This window comes from Saccopteryx bilineata, chromosome X (genome assembly GCF_036850765.1).
Source record: "Saccopteryx bilineata isolate mSacBil1 chromosome X, mSacBil1_pri_phased_curated, whole genome shotgun sequence".
Classification (NCBI taxonomy): Eukaryota; Metazoa; Chordata; class Mammalia; order Chiroptera; family Emballonuridae; genus Saccopteryx; species Saccopteryx bilineata.
The window spans coordinates 68,357,580-68,376,737 of NC_089502.1; the positions used below are offsets into that span (position 1 = coordinate 68,357,580).

At 36.2% G+C, this 19,158-nt stretch overlaps 1 protein-coding gene across 5 annotated transcripts in view; it reads right to left on the reverse strand.

Annotated features, from left to right (window-relative positions):
- Window positions 1–2,016: 2,016 nt before the first annotated feature.
- GPR174 (G protein-coupled receptor 174) overlaps window positions 2,017–19,158 on the reverse strand; it is a 38,650-nt gene continuing 21,508 nt past the window's right edge. For 3 of the 5 annotated variants that reach the window (XM_066250160.1, XM_066250156.1, XM_066250158.1), the window contains 2 exons: window positions 10,990–11,043; window positions 2,017–5,181 (listed from right to left, as the gene is read on the reverse strand). In XM_066250160.1, the coding sequence (XP_066106257.1) occupies window positions 3,655–4,656 (1,002 nt within the window). In that variant the 5' untranslated portion in view covers window positions 4,657–5,181; window positions 10,990–11,043 and the 3' untranslated portion in view covers window positions 2,017–3,654. Of the gene's footprint in view, window positions 5,208–10,989; window positions 11,044–12,878; window positions 13,038–19,158 lie in introns of all 5 variants that reach the window. The other 2 variants (XM_066250157.1, XM_066250159.1) reach the window with 2 other exon arrangements.

Sequence of the window (19,158 nt, forward strand, 5' to 3'; positions counted from 1 at the left end):
GACCCCTTGCACGCCAGGCCGATGCTCTACCACTGAGCCAACCGGCCAGGGCCTATGCTAAAGTTTTTAAAAAGACAACGAAGATGAAAGGAGGCTCAGAGAAAATTGTTCTGACTTAACTTTTTTTTTTTTAAAGTAGATCTGTTTTGAGAAGAACAGAAGGAAACAGTGAAAGATTGATTTTTTTTCTCTTGCCAATGCACAAGAAAAATCCAACAATCAGTTCTTAAAAACCTTTAAGATTAAAGAAAAAAAAACAACAACACATTTCCTCCGTTATCACATCTCTTTTCTGCCCACAGTTTATATACTCTAGTAAATAAGGGCTTTAAGTCATTCAAATAAATTTTGTGAAAATGTGATGGTGGGGAATAATCTTAGTAGGATAGAGATGGTAAAAAAATTTATCTATAAGAGGAGTAGATAAAGAATGAGTTAGAATGAGGAAAATGGCTCATCTTTCCATTGGAGAAAAGCATACACATCTTCAGGAAGAGAAAAGGAGAGTAGAGCTCATGGTATTGTTATTCATGTGTGTGAGAACACTGACAAAGATCCTACCATATATCAGTTTGCTTAAAAAGTGAGTAAATATACATTGACTTATGAAGGCAAAAAAGTTCTGTGTAATTAGAGAGACCATCTTTATTATTAACATGTATATTATAAATTATAGACTTAAATTAATTTCAAGTGCAACATTTTCACAGTATTTTGGGAGTAAAAACAAAAAGAAAATAAAAATGAAGTTGCAAAAAAGGTCTACTCATGCATCTTTTGAGATCAAGGTAGCTTGATTTATTTTTTCTATGGAAGATGACTTTTTTTGTGGAATTACAGGTCAATAGAATTAACTGCTTAATTGAGTGAAGATGAAGACATAAAACATTTGAATAAGATAATAATGACAATAATGAGGATAATAATAAAATGAAAATCCCTCCATATTCAAAATTTGTCTTTTGGGATTAATTTTGTATATATTTTGATATCAAAATACAAATAATATACTATAGAAAGTGTAATCTTATTTATCTTAAATTGTATATAACTTTAGTTAAAGGTGTTTAATTTTTGCAGCCTAGACTTATTGAACCCAGAGAGTAATAAATGGGAGGTTTGGAGAAAAAATTCCCCAGGGAAAGAAATAATTCGGAGAAGTTGTTATCTGGATAGCAGCGGCAGCACTACTCCCCTAGTTTAGATTTTTCCTTGAAAATCAAGTCTAGAGTTGGAAGGGTAAAAGTCGAAAAGAAAGTGAGGAAGGATCAGAGAAACTGACAGCCATGCTTGTAAATATGTAACCCACTTCTTCAAAATATCTTTTCGTCCAGTTTGTTTTGGTGTCTTTAATTCCCTCTATTAAAAGTTAGGAATTAACAAGTAGAGTTAAGGCTTATTCTTAAGGCCTAACATTTAGATATCCCTGGGCAAATTAATATTAAGTTAACATTAGTCATTAGCATCTTAATGTGAATAAATTAACCAGATTAGTGACTTAAAAAACAAAGCAGAAGAAAAAAATATACATATTTGTGAGAAGAAAGGTGCTGTGATAAAGTAAATCACAACACTGAATAAAACTTAGATGGACAGGTCTGGGGAGAAGAAGTGGTCCTAGCTAAGCCTGATAAGAATACTGGATACTACTTCTTTCTTTGAATGATATAAAGGATATGCCAGGGCTTCTGAGATGCCTAATAAGTAGGCTCTAACCTCAACCATTTCTCTGAAAGTTTAATATTCTCCAGGAAATATTTTCTTTCCTCTTTAAAAAAGATATGTTTAAAGTGAAATTAATATGTTAGTAAAATTGGATCACTGGTGTCACTAAATGAAGATAAGAAGTATAATTCATATTTATATAGAAAATAATAAACACATATAATAGAGACAAGACTCTAATTTACCACTTATTTAACATATCAAAATGTGTACCATACAATTAATAATTAAGATATAAATAGACATACTGTTACCAGCAGCACAAAGTCAGTTTTTAATAGGGTATGATTTTAATAACAAAATACAAACAAAATTAATACTTGTCCAGAAAAAACATTAGAAAATTTTTTATTCATTTTAGATATTCAAATTCATTTTGATCCCACCAATTTTTCCCCAAACATATTAGTATCATAACTGTGTGCTTAAAACAACTCCTTCCTTTCAAATATGATGGAACTTTTGGTTCATTTCCACATTCCTTTCAAATGAAAAGTAGCATGTTTATTCATATACATATTTTGTGTGGAGCATTTTTTTTAGGTTAGAGCTTTTTGCTAAAACATATTTTAAAGTAGTATAATATTTAAGTTCTCAGGTTTAATTACTATTCATATTCTAGGTCTGTTTCCTAAATACTAGTACCAAACAGGTAGCAGACAAGACATTCTAAGGGATGCCAGTATGGCTACAATTAATATAATGCACTTTTTAAAAAAAGGTGAAATAATTGACTTCTTCAGCTTTATGGAGGTAGACTGTACTGACCTCAGAATGATATGACTTAGGCCAAGCTGGAGCAGACAACCTACTGAAGACTAGGGTCCATATTCCTAGCTTGCTTCCAAACCTTTCTTGGCTTGTGAATGTGGCTAAAGAGTTACCAACTAACTTAAAGTTAGAAATAAAATGTGGTGAGGCTTTTAAGATATATACTTTAATCTACTTTATCTTTTTGCTGTGGCCTAAACTTAGTGATTAATTACAGCACCACTTTTTCCATAGGTTCAGAAAATGCAGTAGCCTGTCAGAGATACCTAAACATCAATCTGGAAGCATGGTGGAATGTCCCTTTATTAGGCAGGTACATGCATCTCCAAAGGTGATCTTTGGAAATATTTTCAGAGAACCATAATGTGAAAAACATCTATCTTCTGTCTCCTGGATTTACAGAGGCAGTATGGGTCACATTTTGTAGACTTGAGAAGCTATATGTCCTGGTTAGATTCAATATGGCAGCTTATACAATCATAGAAAGTTATTTTATGTGAATATATTTCTTGTCTTTACTTTTAATATACCAAAAGCTTAAGTTCAGATTTTCATTTTATGAATATGTGTGGCAGATAATGTTTCATATTGACACTAAAATAAAGGAAATAGCTATTTGACCCTTCAAACCCTAGAGTATAGTCCCACATGGGAAATAAAAATGATCTCATGTTTATAACACTTTATTTTCACGGAATAATATATTATCTACCTTACTTAATATATAACCAAAATATGATATTAGAATATAAACTATAATAACCAGTACAAATAGATAACTACATTGCCTCTAATTAGTCAGTGTCCATAGTAACAAAACTAAGTGCTTATGATGACACCAAGGTAATTGTGTTTTAAGTTCACAGATAAAATTGCTGACTCTAGTTGAGAGCATATGTATATAAGATGTAACTGAAATTTTACAGTTCAAGGCTTGAAGACTTGATGACAAATTATTACATGGACATGTCAACAGCAATAATGTTAGAGCATAATACTCTAAATAGATTCTGTTATAAAGATGTGGATTCCTCCTCTAGATAAGATAGAACATAACTAAAAAGCTGTGAGTGCTTCCTGTGATTAATTCTCAGTAGCTTGGAGTATTACAAATGTGTTGTGGTATATTTTCATTTCAGGCCACATTCAGTTTTTTATTTAGCATAATTCAGTTGTCAGAGTAGAAGTAGTATGGTTGTTCACAAAGGGTTTTACATGGAGTTGGATGCTATCATGCAAATCTTGTCTTGAAAAGCGTCTTCTGAATTCATTAGTGGTGAAGTAATATATAACTGGGTCAAGGCAAGAATTCAGACTAGCAAGACAAAGGGCAACAGAATGAAATATCAGAATCACCCTTCTGGCTAGACAGCTCTTAATTTTGTTGGACTTGACAAGGAAATCTAAAGGAAAACTGAAGTGATAAGGTGCAAAGCAAATTAAAAATACTCCTGCACAGGTTAGAATCATCTTCAAGGCTTTCTTTTTCTCTCCAAGGTCTTGGGCCACAGGATATTTATTTTGCAGTGATAAAACAGCCTTCCAGGTGCAATATAGGACAATTAGAAGAGGAGTGACAAACCCAACCAACTCGCCAATGGTGATCATGGCAACAGACTGGGCCAGATTGACATTTCTGGTAGGAAGATCAACAAAGCACTTACTTCTGTTGCCTGGGGTGTCATCACTGATTCTCAGGAGAGGGAAGATCAGACAGGCGAGGCAAATGATCAGCCAACCAGCAATGCTGATGTATATGTCATATTTCTGTTTACAGTCATAGAAACGAAAGGGGTACATAAGAAACCAAAATCGCCGCACACTGATGCAGACTAAGAAATAGATACTTGCGTACATGTTGACATACTTCAGGTAGAAACAGAACATGCAGAGGCCAGGCCCAAATGGCCAGTCGTGATTCAAGTAGTAAAATATCCTCAGTGGCAGGGAAAGAACTTGTAGTAAGTCAGCAATAGCTAAATTTATCATAAATATCACAGCCCGTTTGGTTTCTTTCATATAGCCATAAAATACCCACAAGGCTAATATGTTCCCTATGAGACCGGGCACAAGAATGACAGTGTATGTCACTGCATAGATGAAGTATCGAAAATCTGGATTGTCTCCATCTGACCCAGTACATGTATCATTAGCAGGCATTTTTCTTCCCAAAGAAACTGTCTTTGCCAAATGATGGTTCAAAACTTAAATTCACAATCAACAGCTGCTTGTTCTTAAAGATATATCATTGATGGTTGAAGAGACTGACTATAAAACAACCTCTTTCTTACCATAGAGGTCTGAGTCTCTACACATGATTTTCAAGGAACTATCTGCATGTTTTCCTTGCATTTGTCTACAGTAATTACATGGAGGTCTAGTGTATAAGTGCAGACGACAAGCCATTATAATCTTCCCCCTTTGTTTATTCTGTTATACAACCTTCTGGGACATCATGACAGTTGATTCTTTCCCAGTTAGGTCACAAATATGTCATATAGCAGTTCTTCTAATTCCCATATGATGAAAGCTGTCACTTTACAGTTGTTTGGGATGCTGTTTTTCTTTTCATGGCTCACATAGAAGAAAGGTTTGCTTTAGTATTCAGTGGGTCTGCAACTCTTCAGAGATGATCAATGTGGACAGACCAGCATTTCTGGGACTTTTTCTGTTATGTGTCGAAAGCTAAAAGGTAGGAAAAAATGGAAGAGCTGCAAGTGAAAAAAAAATATTGTCTGGCATTTTTACAAAAAATAAAAAAGAAAGAAAAGAAACAACTATGTGTAGAAAAATCTATCAGTTTGAATAGGAAGTTCTACTATGAATGAGGATGATTATTCCACTTTTTCTATAAGATACTTCAGAATCACAAAGAAGTATAGATAGAAGGATTCTGAAAGGTAATCTGGCCCCTTGCTACTCAAAATGTGATTATGAACCAACATTACTTGAGAGCTTGTTATAAATACAGAAGAGCCTGACTAGGTGGTGGCGCAGTGGACAGAGCATTGGAGTGGGATGTAGAGGATCCAGGTTCGGAACCCTGAGGTCTCCAGCTTGAGTGCAGGCTCACCAGCTTGAGCACGGGGTTACTGGCTTGAGCATGGGATCATAGACATGACTCCATGGTTGCTGGCTTGAGCAAGGGGTCACTCACTCTGCTGTAGCCTCCCATCAAGGCACATATGATTGTCCTTAAACCATTATTTAAGGGCCACTAAATTGATCCAAATCCTTCCCAGATGTCTGAGAAGTGACAATCCTTACTTTAAATACTTCCATTTACATAGGTAATTTTGCCACCTCTCAATTATCCAAGGAAACAAGCCATAGCATCAGTAAGAGAACTAAAATTCTCAGAAATTTGATTAAGCTCTGCCAATGACCTTTGTTCTGAAATAAACAAACTTTAGTTTAGGGACTTGGGTAGTTGCCTCAAGCCTTCTGAAATCCAGGAAGACTTAACTGACTTTAAAGATATGTGGGAAGAAAAAATAAAATTGGAATTATGAAATATCCTACTTTGGATTATCAAATCCATATGGTTTAAAGTGTGTTTGATTCAGACTCTGAGGGAATTGTTACTGTTGTTATTTTGTGTCATTTTTCTCTTGATTAAAAGAGCACTTTTTGTTCAAAGATATGTTGCTCATTTTAATTAAAAGTCCAGAAGAGTGACATGAACTATGCACTCGGGTTAAAGAAGTTAAATACTTAAAATTTCTCAGATAAGAAAGTGAAAGTAGAGAAATGGTGTTATAAAGTACAAGGAAGTAAAACTGTCAAGAACATCAATATTAAATGTGTGGTTAAAATGAGAGGTCCTTCAGTTGATAAACTGAAATTCATCTTTGAAATACTTTTGCAGGTAGTGATTATGATTAGGTGACAAAGAAAAATTAGGTGGTATACCAAAAATTGAAAAGTCCTGGATTTTGAACTTCCTTCTAACTATATAAAAGGCCTTCCCAACTAATGTCACTGATTTTTTTTAAGTTTTATTTAGAAAATTAAATTTAACAGGGTAACACTGATCAATAAGAGTACATAGGTTTCAAGTAAATGTTTCTATAGCATTTGAACTATTGATTATATTGTATACCCATCATCCAAAGTCAAACCATTTTCCGTCACCTTATATTTGTCCCTCTTTACACCTTTCCCCCAACCCCTGTCTTAGATGCCCCTCCCTAATGTTTCCCTCCCTCTGGTAACTACTTCACTTTTATTTATGTCCATGAGTCTCAGTTTTATCTTCCACTTATGTGTGAAATCATACAGTTCTTAACTTTTTTTGATTTACGTATTTCACTCAGTATAATGTTCTCTAGGTCCATCCATAATGTCAATGATTTGATATTAGAAGTTGCGAATATGCATCCAGTCAACCTCTATTGAACATTCATTCACTTCTCCTGTTAAAGCCAATGACTCTTAAATCTATATCATCTCATCTGAGATGTATGTCCTTCCAATTATATATAAGAACTCTTCTCTTGATATTTCATCAACATCTCAAATTCACTATAACTATTAAAGTGAATTTATCTTTGGCCCTGGCTAGTTGGCTCAGTGGTAGAGTGTCAGCCAGGCGTGTGGAAGTCCCGGGTTCGATTCCCTTCCAGGGCAGACACGAGAAGCACTCATCTGCTTCTCCACCCTCCACCCTCTCCTTTCTCTGTCTCTCTCTTCCTCCCCCACAGCCAAGGCTCCATTGGAGCAAAGTTGACCCAGGTGCTGAAGATGGCTCCATGGCCTCCACCTCAGGCGCTAGAATGGCTCTGGCCACAAAGGAGCAATGCCCCATATGGGCAGAGCATCGCCTCCTGGTGGGCATGCTGGGTGGATTCCTGTTGGGAGCATGCAGGAGTCTGTCTGTCTGCCTCCCTGCTTCTCACTTCAGAAAAAAAATGAATTTATCTTTTACATTTATTTAAAATGCCTTATCTTGTCAACTCGTGTTACCTCTAATTAAAATTTCCTAATCACTTTTTATCACACTAAGAGGAAAATTATAGTGGGCTACATCATCCTACATAATCTGGTCCCCATTACTCCTCCAACCTTACCTCTTAAGACTCTCCCCCTTGCACTCTGCTGCAGCTACTTTGTATTGTTGCTGTTAGATGAGTGAGCCAGGCACACTTCTGCCTCAAAAGTTTTGAATTGGCAGCTCCTTATGCCTAAAATGCTTTAACCAAGTTATTGTCCTGTTTCACTTTCTCACCTCTTTCAGACCTTTATCCAATGTTACCTTTTCTCAAGCCTTTCCTTGATCTTTCCATTTATAAAACTGCACCACTTCTCCAGCATTCCCCATCACCATTCATTATTGGTTTTACCTGTTATCAATAATAACTAACATACTCTATGCCTTTTGCTTATTTTGTTTTTATATAGTTTCACTAGTAGACTGCTAAATTCATACAAACAGGGATTATTCTGTATTTTGTTTACTTGCTGTATACCAGAACCAAGGACTGTCCAAGACATAAAGTAAGTGATCAATATCTTAAGTAATATAATTTCAGTACATATAAATATTTGGTTATAAAAGTCAACATATTTCAAACAAAAATCATCATCTCTCAAAAGTTCAAGCCAAATTCTACTCTAAACTTCCCGATTGCTATTAAATTACTATTTTCCTAGGTTGTATCAAAGTCTTGGAGGCATTGATTCTTTCTCCACTTCCAAACAACTTTCTATGCAGTGACAGCATTCTAAGGAGGGGGATGTATGTTTAGAAATCAGAATAATCCAGGTTTAAATTCTTACTCTTTCAATTAATACTTGTGCGACACTGGGTATATCAATAAACCTCTCTGATCCCTAATTTTCTCACTGATAAATTGAGACTAATCATAGTATCTAATCTATAGTCAATGTGAGAACTAATTGAGTTGTAATCGTTTTTTTCTTTTTTTTTAAATTAATTTTTAATAGAGTGACATTGATAAATCAGGCTACATATGTTCAGAGAAAACATCTCCATATTATTTTGACTTTTGATTATGTTGCATACTCCTCACCCAAAGTCAAATTGTCTTCCGTCACCTTCTATCTGGTTTTCTTTGTGTAATCTTTATAACAGTATATATAATTAGGGCTCAATAAACATTAGTTATTATAATAATTATTGAAATTTTCTGAAATTGCATTATTTTCATAATCATCTCCCTTTTTTTACAAGTTTTACTGTTTATACTCTAGTTCAGGCCCTTATTAAATTTTTCTATCTTTTAGCTTTGTTTTTTTTACTTCAATCTATATAACACTGTTAAATATATTTTCTTTTAAAATGAGCTCTAAAAAAGCATCAATGACTCCCTATTGCCCAAGAAATCACAAAGTACATAATCTGGCAGTCAATGGCTTACTTAAATACATTGTCATCTACCTTTAGAGCTTTGTTTCCTAATACTCTCTGCACATGCCCAGAAATCCAGCCAAACTGAACTTCTTAGTGGTAAATGAATTTTTTCTTCCACAAACAGAATTTGCTCATTCTGCTGCCACAGCCTGGAATATATATCTAAAATTTTGCATATCAGCCATACCGATTACTCAAATTTCCTGTTCTTTTGTGGTTGACTCAACACTTTTATGTTAACTCCTTTTTAAAAATCCCCATTTATACCTCTCTAAAAGCATCTACCTTTTTCTTTTTGTTAGTAATTTGTGTCTATGTATTTATGCCCCCTGTTTCCCTGCCCACTTTACCCTACAAAAAATAAGCCAGAAAGTTCTTGAACTCAGGGACTGGGTCTTATACACTTTTCTATTCCCTAGAGTACCTAGAACCATGTTTAGAATGTGAAGAGTTCATCCAGTATTTATTTATCAAACATTTATTCAGCATCTACTATTTGTTAGGTACCATACATGGTACTAGGGATATAGACAGTGGCAAAAGGCATATGATCTCTGTCTTCTTAGACCTTATAACCCAGTGAGAGAAAATGATAATTTCCACTAATATAATAAATTTGATCATAGGTAATGTACAGTATACTTTATAAGCACAAAAGAGGGTAACCATCTAAAATGTTAAGAAAATTTTTGTTTAAATGTAGTAAATTTAAACTCAAGACTTCCCTTCTGAAGACTGTACTTTTGCTGTTGGCCATTCCCTTACCAGCAACATTTCAATGCATTTTCATTAGTATACAGTGGCATGTAACTTTAAAATGCTCCTGAATACAGCATCTCCCTTAAGATTCCTCTGTCTTCTTCCTGGGAGATCTGAGGATAATTTCCCTTTGTTTATACACCATTTTCTAGTAGAAAAAGTTGCTTGGTGTGATAGGAAAGTTCTTCAAAAATGAAAAAAAAAAAACCATATTCAGTTGTGCTGTAATAAAAATAAATAAATATGCCTTTATCTAAGAATGATAAAAACAAAAAATGAAGGAGTCATTTTTTATAGGATACTAGTATATTTTGAGAATTTCTATTTTTAAAAAGAACCCATATTATAAAAGAAACTGGAACAGACTCCAGTATTGAATAAGATATTCATTTGAAGAAACATGACAGACTCCTTGAGCAATATTTTTCTTCTTTCAAGATCGTATCCTTCCTTAATTTTACTTACTTCCTTCAGAGGAGGAAATAATAAGAGAAAAAATAAAACCGAGGGCCTGAATTTACCCTGATTTCCAGCAACCCACAGTTCAGAAACCATTTTATTTGGAGTTCTCACAGGAATATGTTGTTTTGATTTATAAATATTTATCTGGTTATCCAAATCTAAAGCTTCACTAAATTTTATTTTCCATATGGTTCCAGAGTATTTTTCAGCAATATTATGCATTTGGTTGCTTCTCCAGGAAAAACTTGGCTCAAATAAAAATTAGATACAGCTTTCTGTTATTTTACTGAGATTTACTCTGAGAAAAATGTTATTATCTATGAAGATGTTAGAATTTCTTCCATCAAAATGAAGAAAATTTAATTATTAAAAATGTTAAATCATCAAATAGCCTATTTTATAATGGTGGTCTTTCAGACATATTAGTGGCAAGTAGAGATGATATTTTTGGATATGGAGCCCTGCAGAGTAACCATCCATTTATAGGTCATAGGCAACCACTTGCTCAAAAACCAACTTTATTTTAGAATTCTGGTTATGTAAACTCCTTAATGAGCTGATAAAAAGTAGACCTATTGCTTCAAGTGACTGCCTGTCCAACATAAAGAGCTGACTACAACACAATAATAAAACACTTTAGAACAGCGGTTCTCAACCTGTATATACAATTTATTTTCCGATGGCTTTAGGCGACCCCTGTGTTTTGGTCATTCGACCCCCGCCGGGGTCGCAACCCACAGGTTGAGAACTGCTGCTTTAGAAAGTCTTTGCCTAGTTAGCTCCATTAGTATGTTCCATTACTGTGTTCTAGTGTTTCATTGAAATGTTGTGTTTTTTTAAAATGGGGGGTGTTGTTCTACCTGGATACCACATTCAGTCAGACTTCCAACTTGTCTTACCTTTGACACCTTCTATGATTTCCCATAGGCCAACTTTATGAAGGGAGAAAATACCTGTGTGAGGACAAGCAATGCAGTTATTGTAAGCAGTGTCATTGTTCCAGAATATTTTTTCACTTAGCTGAGTCTAAATATCTCTGCTGAGATCTGAAGCCCATTTCCTTTTTAGTAGACAGAGCATCTTGGTTCTCTGATCTGAGTAGTACTCTTTCAATTACTTGGAGAACCCAAGATGGTCATCACTCAACTTGACATCACCAATGAATAATACCCAGTCACGCTGATTTTAGTTCTTGTTTGTTTTTTGTTTTAGTTTACTCAGATATCTTAGTTTACAATCATTTCATCATTTCACATCCCAGAGACCAGGGCACACCAATGGAAATTAAGGGTCAATAACTCCAGAGGCTATTGAAATCTTTACTTTGGTAGCTATCCACTTTCTTGCTCTTACCACTTATTAAATATATATATATATATATATATATATATATATATATATATAGAGAGAGAGAGAGAGAGAGAGAGAGAGATGATAGATATAGATATTTTAGTCACTTTTTTTTCATAGTTCCCATCTCTTAGGGTCTTGATCTAACCCACATGATTTATAAGTTCCTATTTTTATTCTTTCCCTTTATCTTTTTTTTTCTTTCCCTTTTTCTTAAGGAAGGTTTCTCAAAATGTGTTACCTGGGCTAGTTGCAGTGCATGTTAAAATGAATATTACAAGATGAACTGATTTTTAATTACCAAAATGTGAAGCCAGTGTCTACATTTTGAAAATGTTCCCAGAGAATCAAATCAGAGAGGCTTCAAACCTGAGAGTCTTCCTTGAGTTTTAAAGGGCAAAATCAATAACAATTCAGTCATTTTCTTAAGCTTCATAGTCAAACTAGATCCTTGCAGACATTCCATGTGCCTTCCTATCTCCATTGCCTGTGTTCTTAATTTTCCTTTTGCTTAAAATGTTCTTCCAATCTTTACCTATTGAAAACCTTCTTATCCTTCAAGGCCACTACAAAAAATTACCTTTTTATTTTTTTATTTTTATTTTTTGTATTTTTCTGAAGCTGGAAACAGGGAGAGATAGACAGACTCCCGCATGCGCCCGACCGGGATCCACCTGGCACGCCCACCAGGGGGTGATGCTCTGCCCCTCCTGGGCGTTGCTCTGTTGTAACCAGAGCCACTCTAGCGCCTGGGGCAGAGGCCAAGGAGCCATCCCCAGCGCCCTGGCCATCTTTGCTCCAATGGAGCCTCGCTGCAGGAGGGGAAGAAAGAGACAGAGAGGAAGGAGAGGGGGAGGGGTGCAGAAGTAGATGGGTGCTTCTCCTGTGTGTCCTGGCCGGGAATCGAACCTGGGACTCCCGCACGCCAGGCTGATGCTCTACCACTGAGCCAACAGGCCAGAGCCAAAAAATTACCTTCTTAATAAAGGCTTTCATTATCCTCTGCTTAGTCTTGATCATACTTACCTGGGAACTCCCATAGTATTTTTTTTTTAATTCTGACCAATACAATTTAATCAAAAATAGAAGTTAAAGAGTAAAAGCAAAGATATAGGGAAAGAAAAATATATTATATTTATAAATAATATGATTACATAGCTGGAAAATTTTAAAAAATGAAGAGAAACATTACTAAAATTAACAAGAAAATTCAATAAGGTAGTTATAAACAAAATAAAGTGACATAACTTTCCTGTGTACTAGTATTGAATAATTAAATAATTAAAGTATAATTTTAAAACACATATATAAATATATAAAATATAAAGTACTTATTAATAAAATGAACAAAAAATATATAAGATCTATATTAAATAAACTACAAACTTCCTGAAATCCATGAAGAATATTTCAATAAATTAAAAGTCATGAGCCTGACCTGTGGTGGTGTAGTGGATCAAGCATCGACCTGGAATGCTGAGGTTTCTAGTTCAAAACCCTGGGCTTGCCCAGTCAAGGCACATATGGGAGTTAATGCTTCCTGCTCCTCCCCTTCTCTCTCTCTCTCTCTCTCTCTCTCTCTCTCTGACTCTCTTCTCTAAAATGAATAAATAAATTAATTAATTAAAAAAGCCATGCACTATTTTTGGATAAGAATACAAAATATACAGGTTTGAAAATCAAAACTATTTTTATCTTGTAGTATAATTGTAATAAAACCTCTAAAGAGATGTTTTCTTAATTTCAAAGATAACTATAATATTTATAAACCAATCGAAATCAAAGAACTTTCAGGAAATTTACATAAAGGAATTAGTTTATGTAAAGAAATATATAACAAAAAAAAAGCATGGGAGATACAGAAAACAAATCGATGATTGCAAAAGAGAATGGGGTTTGGAGGGCTGAATGAAAAAGATGAAGGGATTAAGAAGTACTAATTAGGCCCTGGCCAGTTGGCTCAGTGGTAGAGCGTAGGCCTGGCGTGCAGGAGTCCTGGGTTTGATTCCCGGCCAGGGCACACAGGAGAGGCACCCATCTGCTTCTCCACCCTCCCCCTCTCCTTCCTCTCTGTCTCTCTCTTCCCCTCCCGCAGCCAAGGCTCCTTTGGAGCAAGGATAGCCCAGGCACTGGGGATGGCTCCTTGGCCTCTGCCCCAGGCACTGGAGTGGTTCTGGTCGCAATGGAGCGACGCCCCAGAGGGGCAGAGCATCGCCCCCTGGTGGGCGTGCTGGGTGGATCCTGGTCGGGCGCATGCGGGAGTCTGTCTGACTGTCTCTCCCCGTTTCCAGCTTCAGAAAAATACAAAAAAAAAAAAGTCCCCGTTTGTCCCAGTGACGTCCCCTGTAGCAAAAGGGTCCAGTCGAGCCTGGCGTGGCCAACCTTGAGGCCCCTTTAGGCTAGAAACAACTCCTCGACCCTGCCCTTCCTGGTCTTTCATAACCTGTACACTTGAAGGCTTAGGCCCATTGTGTAGAATGTCCCTCAGTTTGCATTCGTCTGATGTTTGCTCTTGACGCAATTCAGGTTGTTGATTTTTTAAATTGTGGCGTGATACACATGACATAAAATTTACCATCTTAACCATTTTTAAATGTGCAGTTCAGTAGCGTTAAGTACATTCACATTGTTGTGTAAAAGTGTTACTTTGTAAGTGTCTTGGACGATCCAGGTACTAAGAACACGGGGTTGGGGGTGAAGGGCTTCAGGTTCTGCCTCTTCCTGGTGCCATGCGCTGGTGGCAGTGGGGCCTCCCATGGCGATGGTCATACAGTGTTCTTCACGTATTGCCCATGTGTCTAGCTCCAGACAAAAATACAGTCTTGGGAATGCCTGGCACGTGGTAGGTACCCAATCAGTGGTGACTGAAGGAAGCAGAGTATTTGGGAGAAATTATGAAATACAGAGTAATTTGATTTCCGGGAATATAGATGTACCCAGACTGATGTCACTACAGGGTGAATCAGTGCTCCATGAAAATTTTGTTGAATTTTAGCCAAAATATGAGCGTAAGAAGAGATGATCCCTGTGTAAACGGGGTACATTGATGGTTTTATGTGTTCATGACGGGACACAGAGCTGTGGGATAGCTGCTCTGCATATGGGCTCAGGGGACATCTGAGAGCTGCCTTCGTTCACACAGTCACAGTGGGGAAAGGTATGTTCAACCGCCGCACCGAGGCCCTGGGGTGGTCAGCGACCTAGAGAGGGTTTTCTGGGGAGAAGCTGGGTCTTCAGGGGAATCCTGCGTCCATGGAGCATGCAGTTGGGCTGGTGCTGACACTGTGTGCTGCTTCAGCTTCCTGAACATGGGACAGTGTGGCCCCTGGCACGGGCGGCAGTGACAGACAACTCCTGGGTTACACTTCAGCTTTGCTCGGTTTGACACCTTGCAGCCTTTCTTTTTTCCACCAGCGGATTACTCAGGTCACTGGCTGTTTTGTCATGTCTCCCAAAAAGAGGTAAATGTCTTCCAAAAAGTTCTTGCAGCTCTGCCTGAAGCATCCGAACCAGCCAAGTACAGCTGGCAACAATATTTTTAACTCATGGAGGAAGATGAAACTGTCCAGATGTATTTTTGTTCACATTGAGAGCATTAGAGCAGCATTTGGGATAAGTCGGTTACGCAGGTAGGTCACTATATCTGACATCACAGTCCCACCCCGGTTTACAAGTATACCACAAGGATTATTTTTCTTTGTACTAAAAATAAAGGTTTTAAAGTAAAAAAAAAAAAGAAGTACTAATTGATACTTACAAAACAATCATAAGGATGTGAGTACAGCATGGGGAGTATGGTCAATAATATTGTGATAACTTTGTATGATGCCAAGTGGGTATATAAGATTTCCTGGTTACTATGCTGTACATCTCAAACTAATACAAAATAGTGTTGAATATAAACTGTGATTGAGAGATAAAATCTGGCCCTGGCCAATGACTCAGTGGATAGAGCATCAGCCAACATATGGACATCCTGGGTTCAATTTCCGGTCAAGATACACAGGAGAAGCAATCATCTGCTTCTCTCCCCCTTCCACTCCACTTCCCACTTCCCCTTCTCTCCTTTTTCCCATCCCATATCCAGTGTCTTAATTAGTTTCTGTGTGGCCCTGGAAGCTGAGGATAGCTCATTGGAGTGCATCAGCTTCAGGTGCTAAAAATCGCTTTGTACTTGAGCATCAGCCCTCTGTAGGGTTAGCCAGTGGGTCCCAGTTGAGGTGCATGTGGGAGTCTGCCTCACTATCTTCCCTCCTCCCACCTAAAAAAAAATAAAAGAAAAAAATAAAATTTAATTATAAAAATAATCTTAATTGATATTTTTCTAAAGTTAACCATTTGTTCAAGATAATTTGTTGATTAATTTACCTGTCCCTCATTGTTTCCAGTAGTACTTTGTATTAGAAATATGTTTCTTTCTTATACATCTAACACAATTTGAACTCCTTACCTGATAAGACTGCCTTTTCTGTTTTACTGACTTATATAACCTTCCACCCTGAAATGTCCAGCTGTTTTGCATATAGTAGAAACTCAAGTAGATTCAAATAAGTTTTTTGAACATTTCAAATAGAACTCAATCTAATGAGATAATCTCATATATGTTATTCTTTTGTAAACAATTTAAATATTTCTCCATTTTGTTGACTGTTGTTTAACTTATGATCCATAGTGAATCTCAAATCTTTATTTATACATAGTTAACATGCAAGAGAAAGTAGTAAATCGCTTTTAATAGCACATGGTTTAGAATTACCTGTAGCCAAATATCTGGCTGTCAGTGTGTCCTGTCTTTACCACTTTGGATGTGTATCCTAACATTTTATCGAAAATAAAAATCACCATATTACAAAGTTCTATTTTACACATTAAATTTCAAGCATTTTCATTTTGTAAAAGTGATGAAAAGATTATAAGTTATGCTACAGTAAGAAAAATGCACATAATATTTCTTCTCAGTGCTGACATGGCTGTGGGAATTTTCCTCAGTTTTTCTGAATGTCCACCTTGTGTTTCAGACCAGACATGAGCATTTGGAAAAGAAAACTGCCCCCCCCCCGCTGGAAAGTTATAAGCTTCCAAGTTACATGAAATAAACTAAGATCTGAGATAATCAGGTCCTACTGACCCTTTTTACTATTTTTGCAGTCTTTCTCTTGTAGTTTTTATTTTTGCTTTGAGAGTGTGCCTTATATACTATTGCATAGGGTTAATAGGCTACAAAAGTGAAGATATAAACCAACCTTATAGATTCTGGTAAAAGCATTAAGAGTATATTGGAAAATTAAATCAGTCTCTGGGGCCTTACCTCAATGTTGTTCTTGATTTGGGGTGTAGGTAGCTACTTAACATGGTATGATTGCAAGGATTGCGAAAAAAGCCCTCCTTCAAGAAAAAAGAAAGGAGTTTGCCCTTTTTTCTCAATCTCTCCACCCCCGTCACCCAGTCATCTACCCCCCAAAACTGTCAATCTTCTTTCTGTGTATGAGTCTGTCTCTATTTTTCTGGTTAGTTCACTTTGTTCATTAGATTCCACATATGAGTGAAATCACATATGGGCAACAGTTGGTGATGCCAGGGATGGAAGGTGGAGGAGGGTAAAGGGGGGATAAATGGTGATGGGAGGAGACTTGACTTGGGGGGCTGAACACTCGATACGGTGTACAGACATGTGTTGTACAGTTGGGCATCTGAAACCTGTATAATTATGTTAACAAGTGTTACCCCAATAAAATAAATTTTAAGAAAAGAACAAAGAAAGGACAAATTCTTTTTCATTTATTGGTGGAGACTGAAACTTATTTTTCTTATGTATGAGACTTTTGCTGTACGGAGAAAATTTAGGGTAGGAATTCCAGACACCTGCCTTTAAAGCTGAAGTACAAGAACTAAATCTTGCCCACTTTTTCTGGGTAATGTCAAACTCCCCACAAACTCAGAATTTCTAGAACATGTGCAATAGATTCCAGAGCTTCTATATACTTTGCCCTTCAGCTCAGCATAACAACTTTCTCTGGTCTTGGTATTTAATAGTCCACCTGCCATAGTTACTTGTATTTTACTTATACTTTGGAGTCATTTTTCCACACTATACTACCCAAAATCTATAGCATTTTGTTTTATGTAACAAAAAAAGTATCATGGAAACCTCTCAGCAGACACTGGGATTTTCAGAAACTGCATAAACAATCCTGATGGGAAATGATTGAAAATTTAAGATTTTAAATACTAAAATGTAAGTGGAATTTTTAGTCCTTAGTGATTACTGTAAAAACTACCTATTAAACTCTTAATACAATAATTATTCTAAAAATGCCCATAGAACATTTAAAATCTTAAAAACAAGGCAATTAATCTAAAATATAAGAAGTTCATTCTTGGATTTTATATGACAGAAAATGAATTCTGTCCTTAGATCAGACTTTGCATCAGGCATGGGAGAAGGGTACCAGACACTGAACACTGCTATCCCAAGTGATTGAATACCTGTATAATCCTCCCCAAGTGGCAGTTTTGTCTTTGTTGGACCTGTCTTTTTTTCTGTTTCTCTGTAACTTGGCTTATCTGGTACTCTAACCAAACAGAATTCTGGTCAGTTACTTCTTAATCTTTTACCATGTGTTCTGTGCTTGTAAAGTGATCTTATAAATTAATCAGAATTTACTTTGTCTCTCACTTCAAAATATAATCCTGACAAGTCCTTGAGTCACTGCTCAGAGAGTGAAATTACTGTGGTTCTACAGTTCTCCTTATAGCTGTACAACCCTACTGATTAGGAGAAACAAACTGAGTCTATTGAAAACTCTTGACTCTTAGAGGCATCATCCTTCATTACTGACACTAAAGTGTCATAAAAATCAGATGATTGGATGGATTTTTTTACTAATGTTCCACCAGTGATGAAGACTTTATGACAAGTACATGCCTCCTGGTTGAGGTGGAAGCAAATAAGATAGCACATCACTTTTAGTACATACTTTTTTTTTTTTTGGTAAGCCACCATATTTAAGAAAAGAGTTACAACTGTAAAATGTTAAAGGGATAAGTGTCTGTTGTCCTGAGTCTTTCTCCCAAAGGATGACTACAGGAATCAAATGGGGAGATTCTTAGATTAACCTCAAAGACCATAGTGTCACATATACTGTACACATGATCCAAGAACTCAGATTATGGTATATTTACTTGGACATATTTATAACCCAAGACTGGAATAAGAATGTCTCCAGTATGAAACATAAAGCATCAAATTATATTGTAGGTTCTCATAAGAACTGTTGTCGCATTTCTATGACGTGACATCAAATATATTGACTGAAAAAGGTAGTGAAAATTGAGTCTAATAATACTTTTATATGACAATTTTTCTTCTTTCCACACTAATCTTTTAGGTACTAGATTCTCAAAAACCCCAAAAGTTGAAATATACTAAAGGATTATAGACCCAATCTCAAATCAAATGTGAGATCATGTCAGTCCCTGAAGCATTGTGCATGGGCAATATTTAACTAGAATTTTACATACTTGAGTTCATTTCATAATACTATGTTACTAAATAAAGTAATTTTTCTTTTTTCATTTTAAAGAGGAGAGAGGGGGGATATAAAACATTAACTTTCATATGTGCCTTGACCAGTCAAGTCCAGGACTTTGAACTGGTGACCTCAGCATTCAAGGGCGACGCTTTATCCACTGCACCACCACAGGTCAGGCAGAAAGTA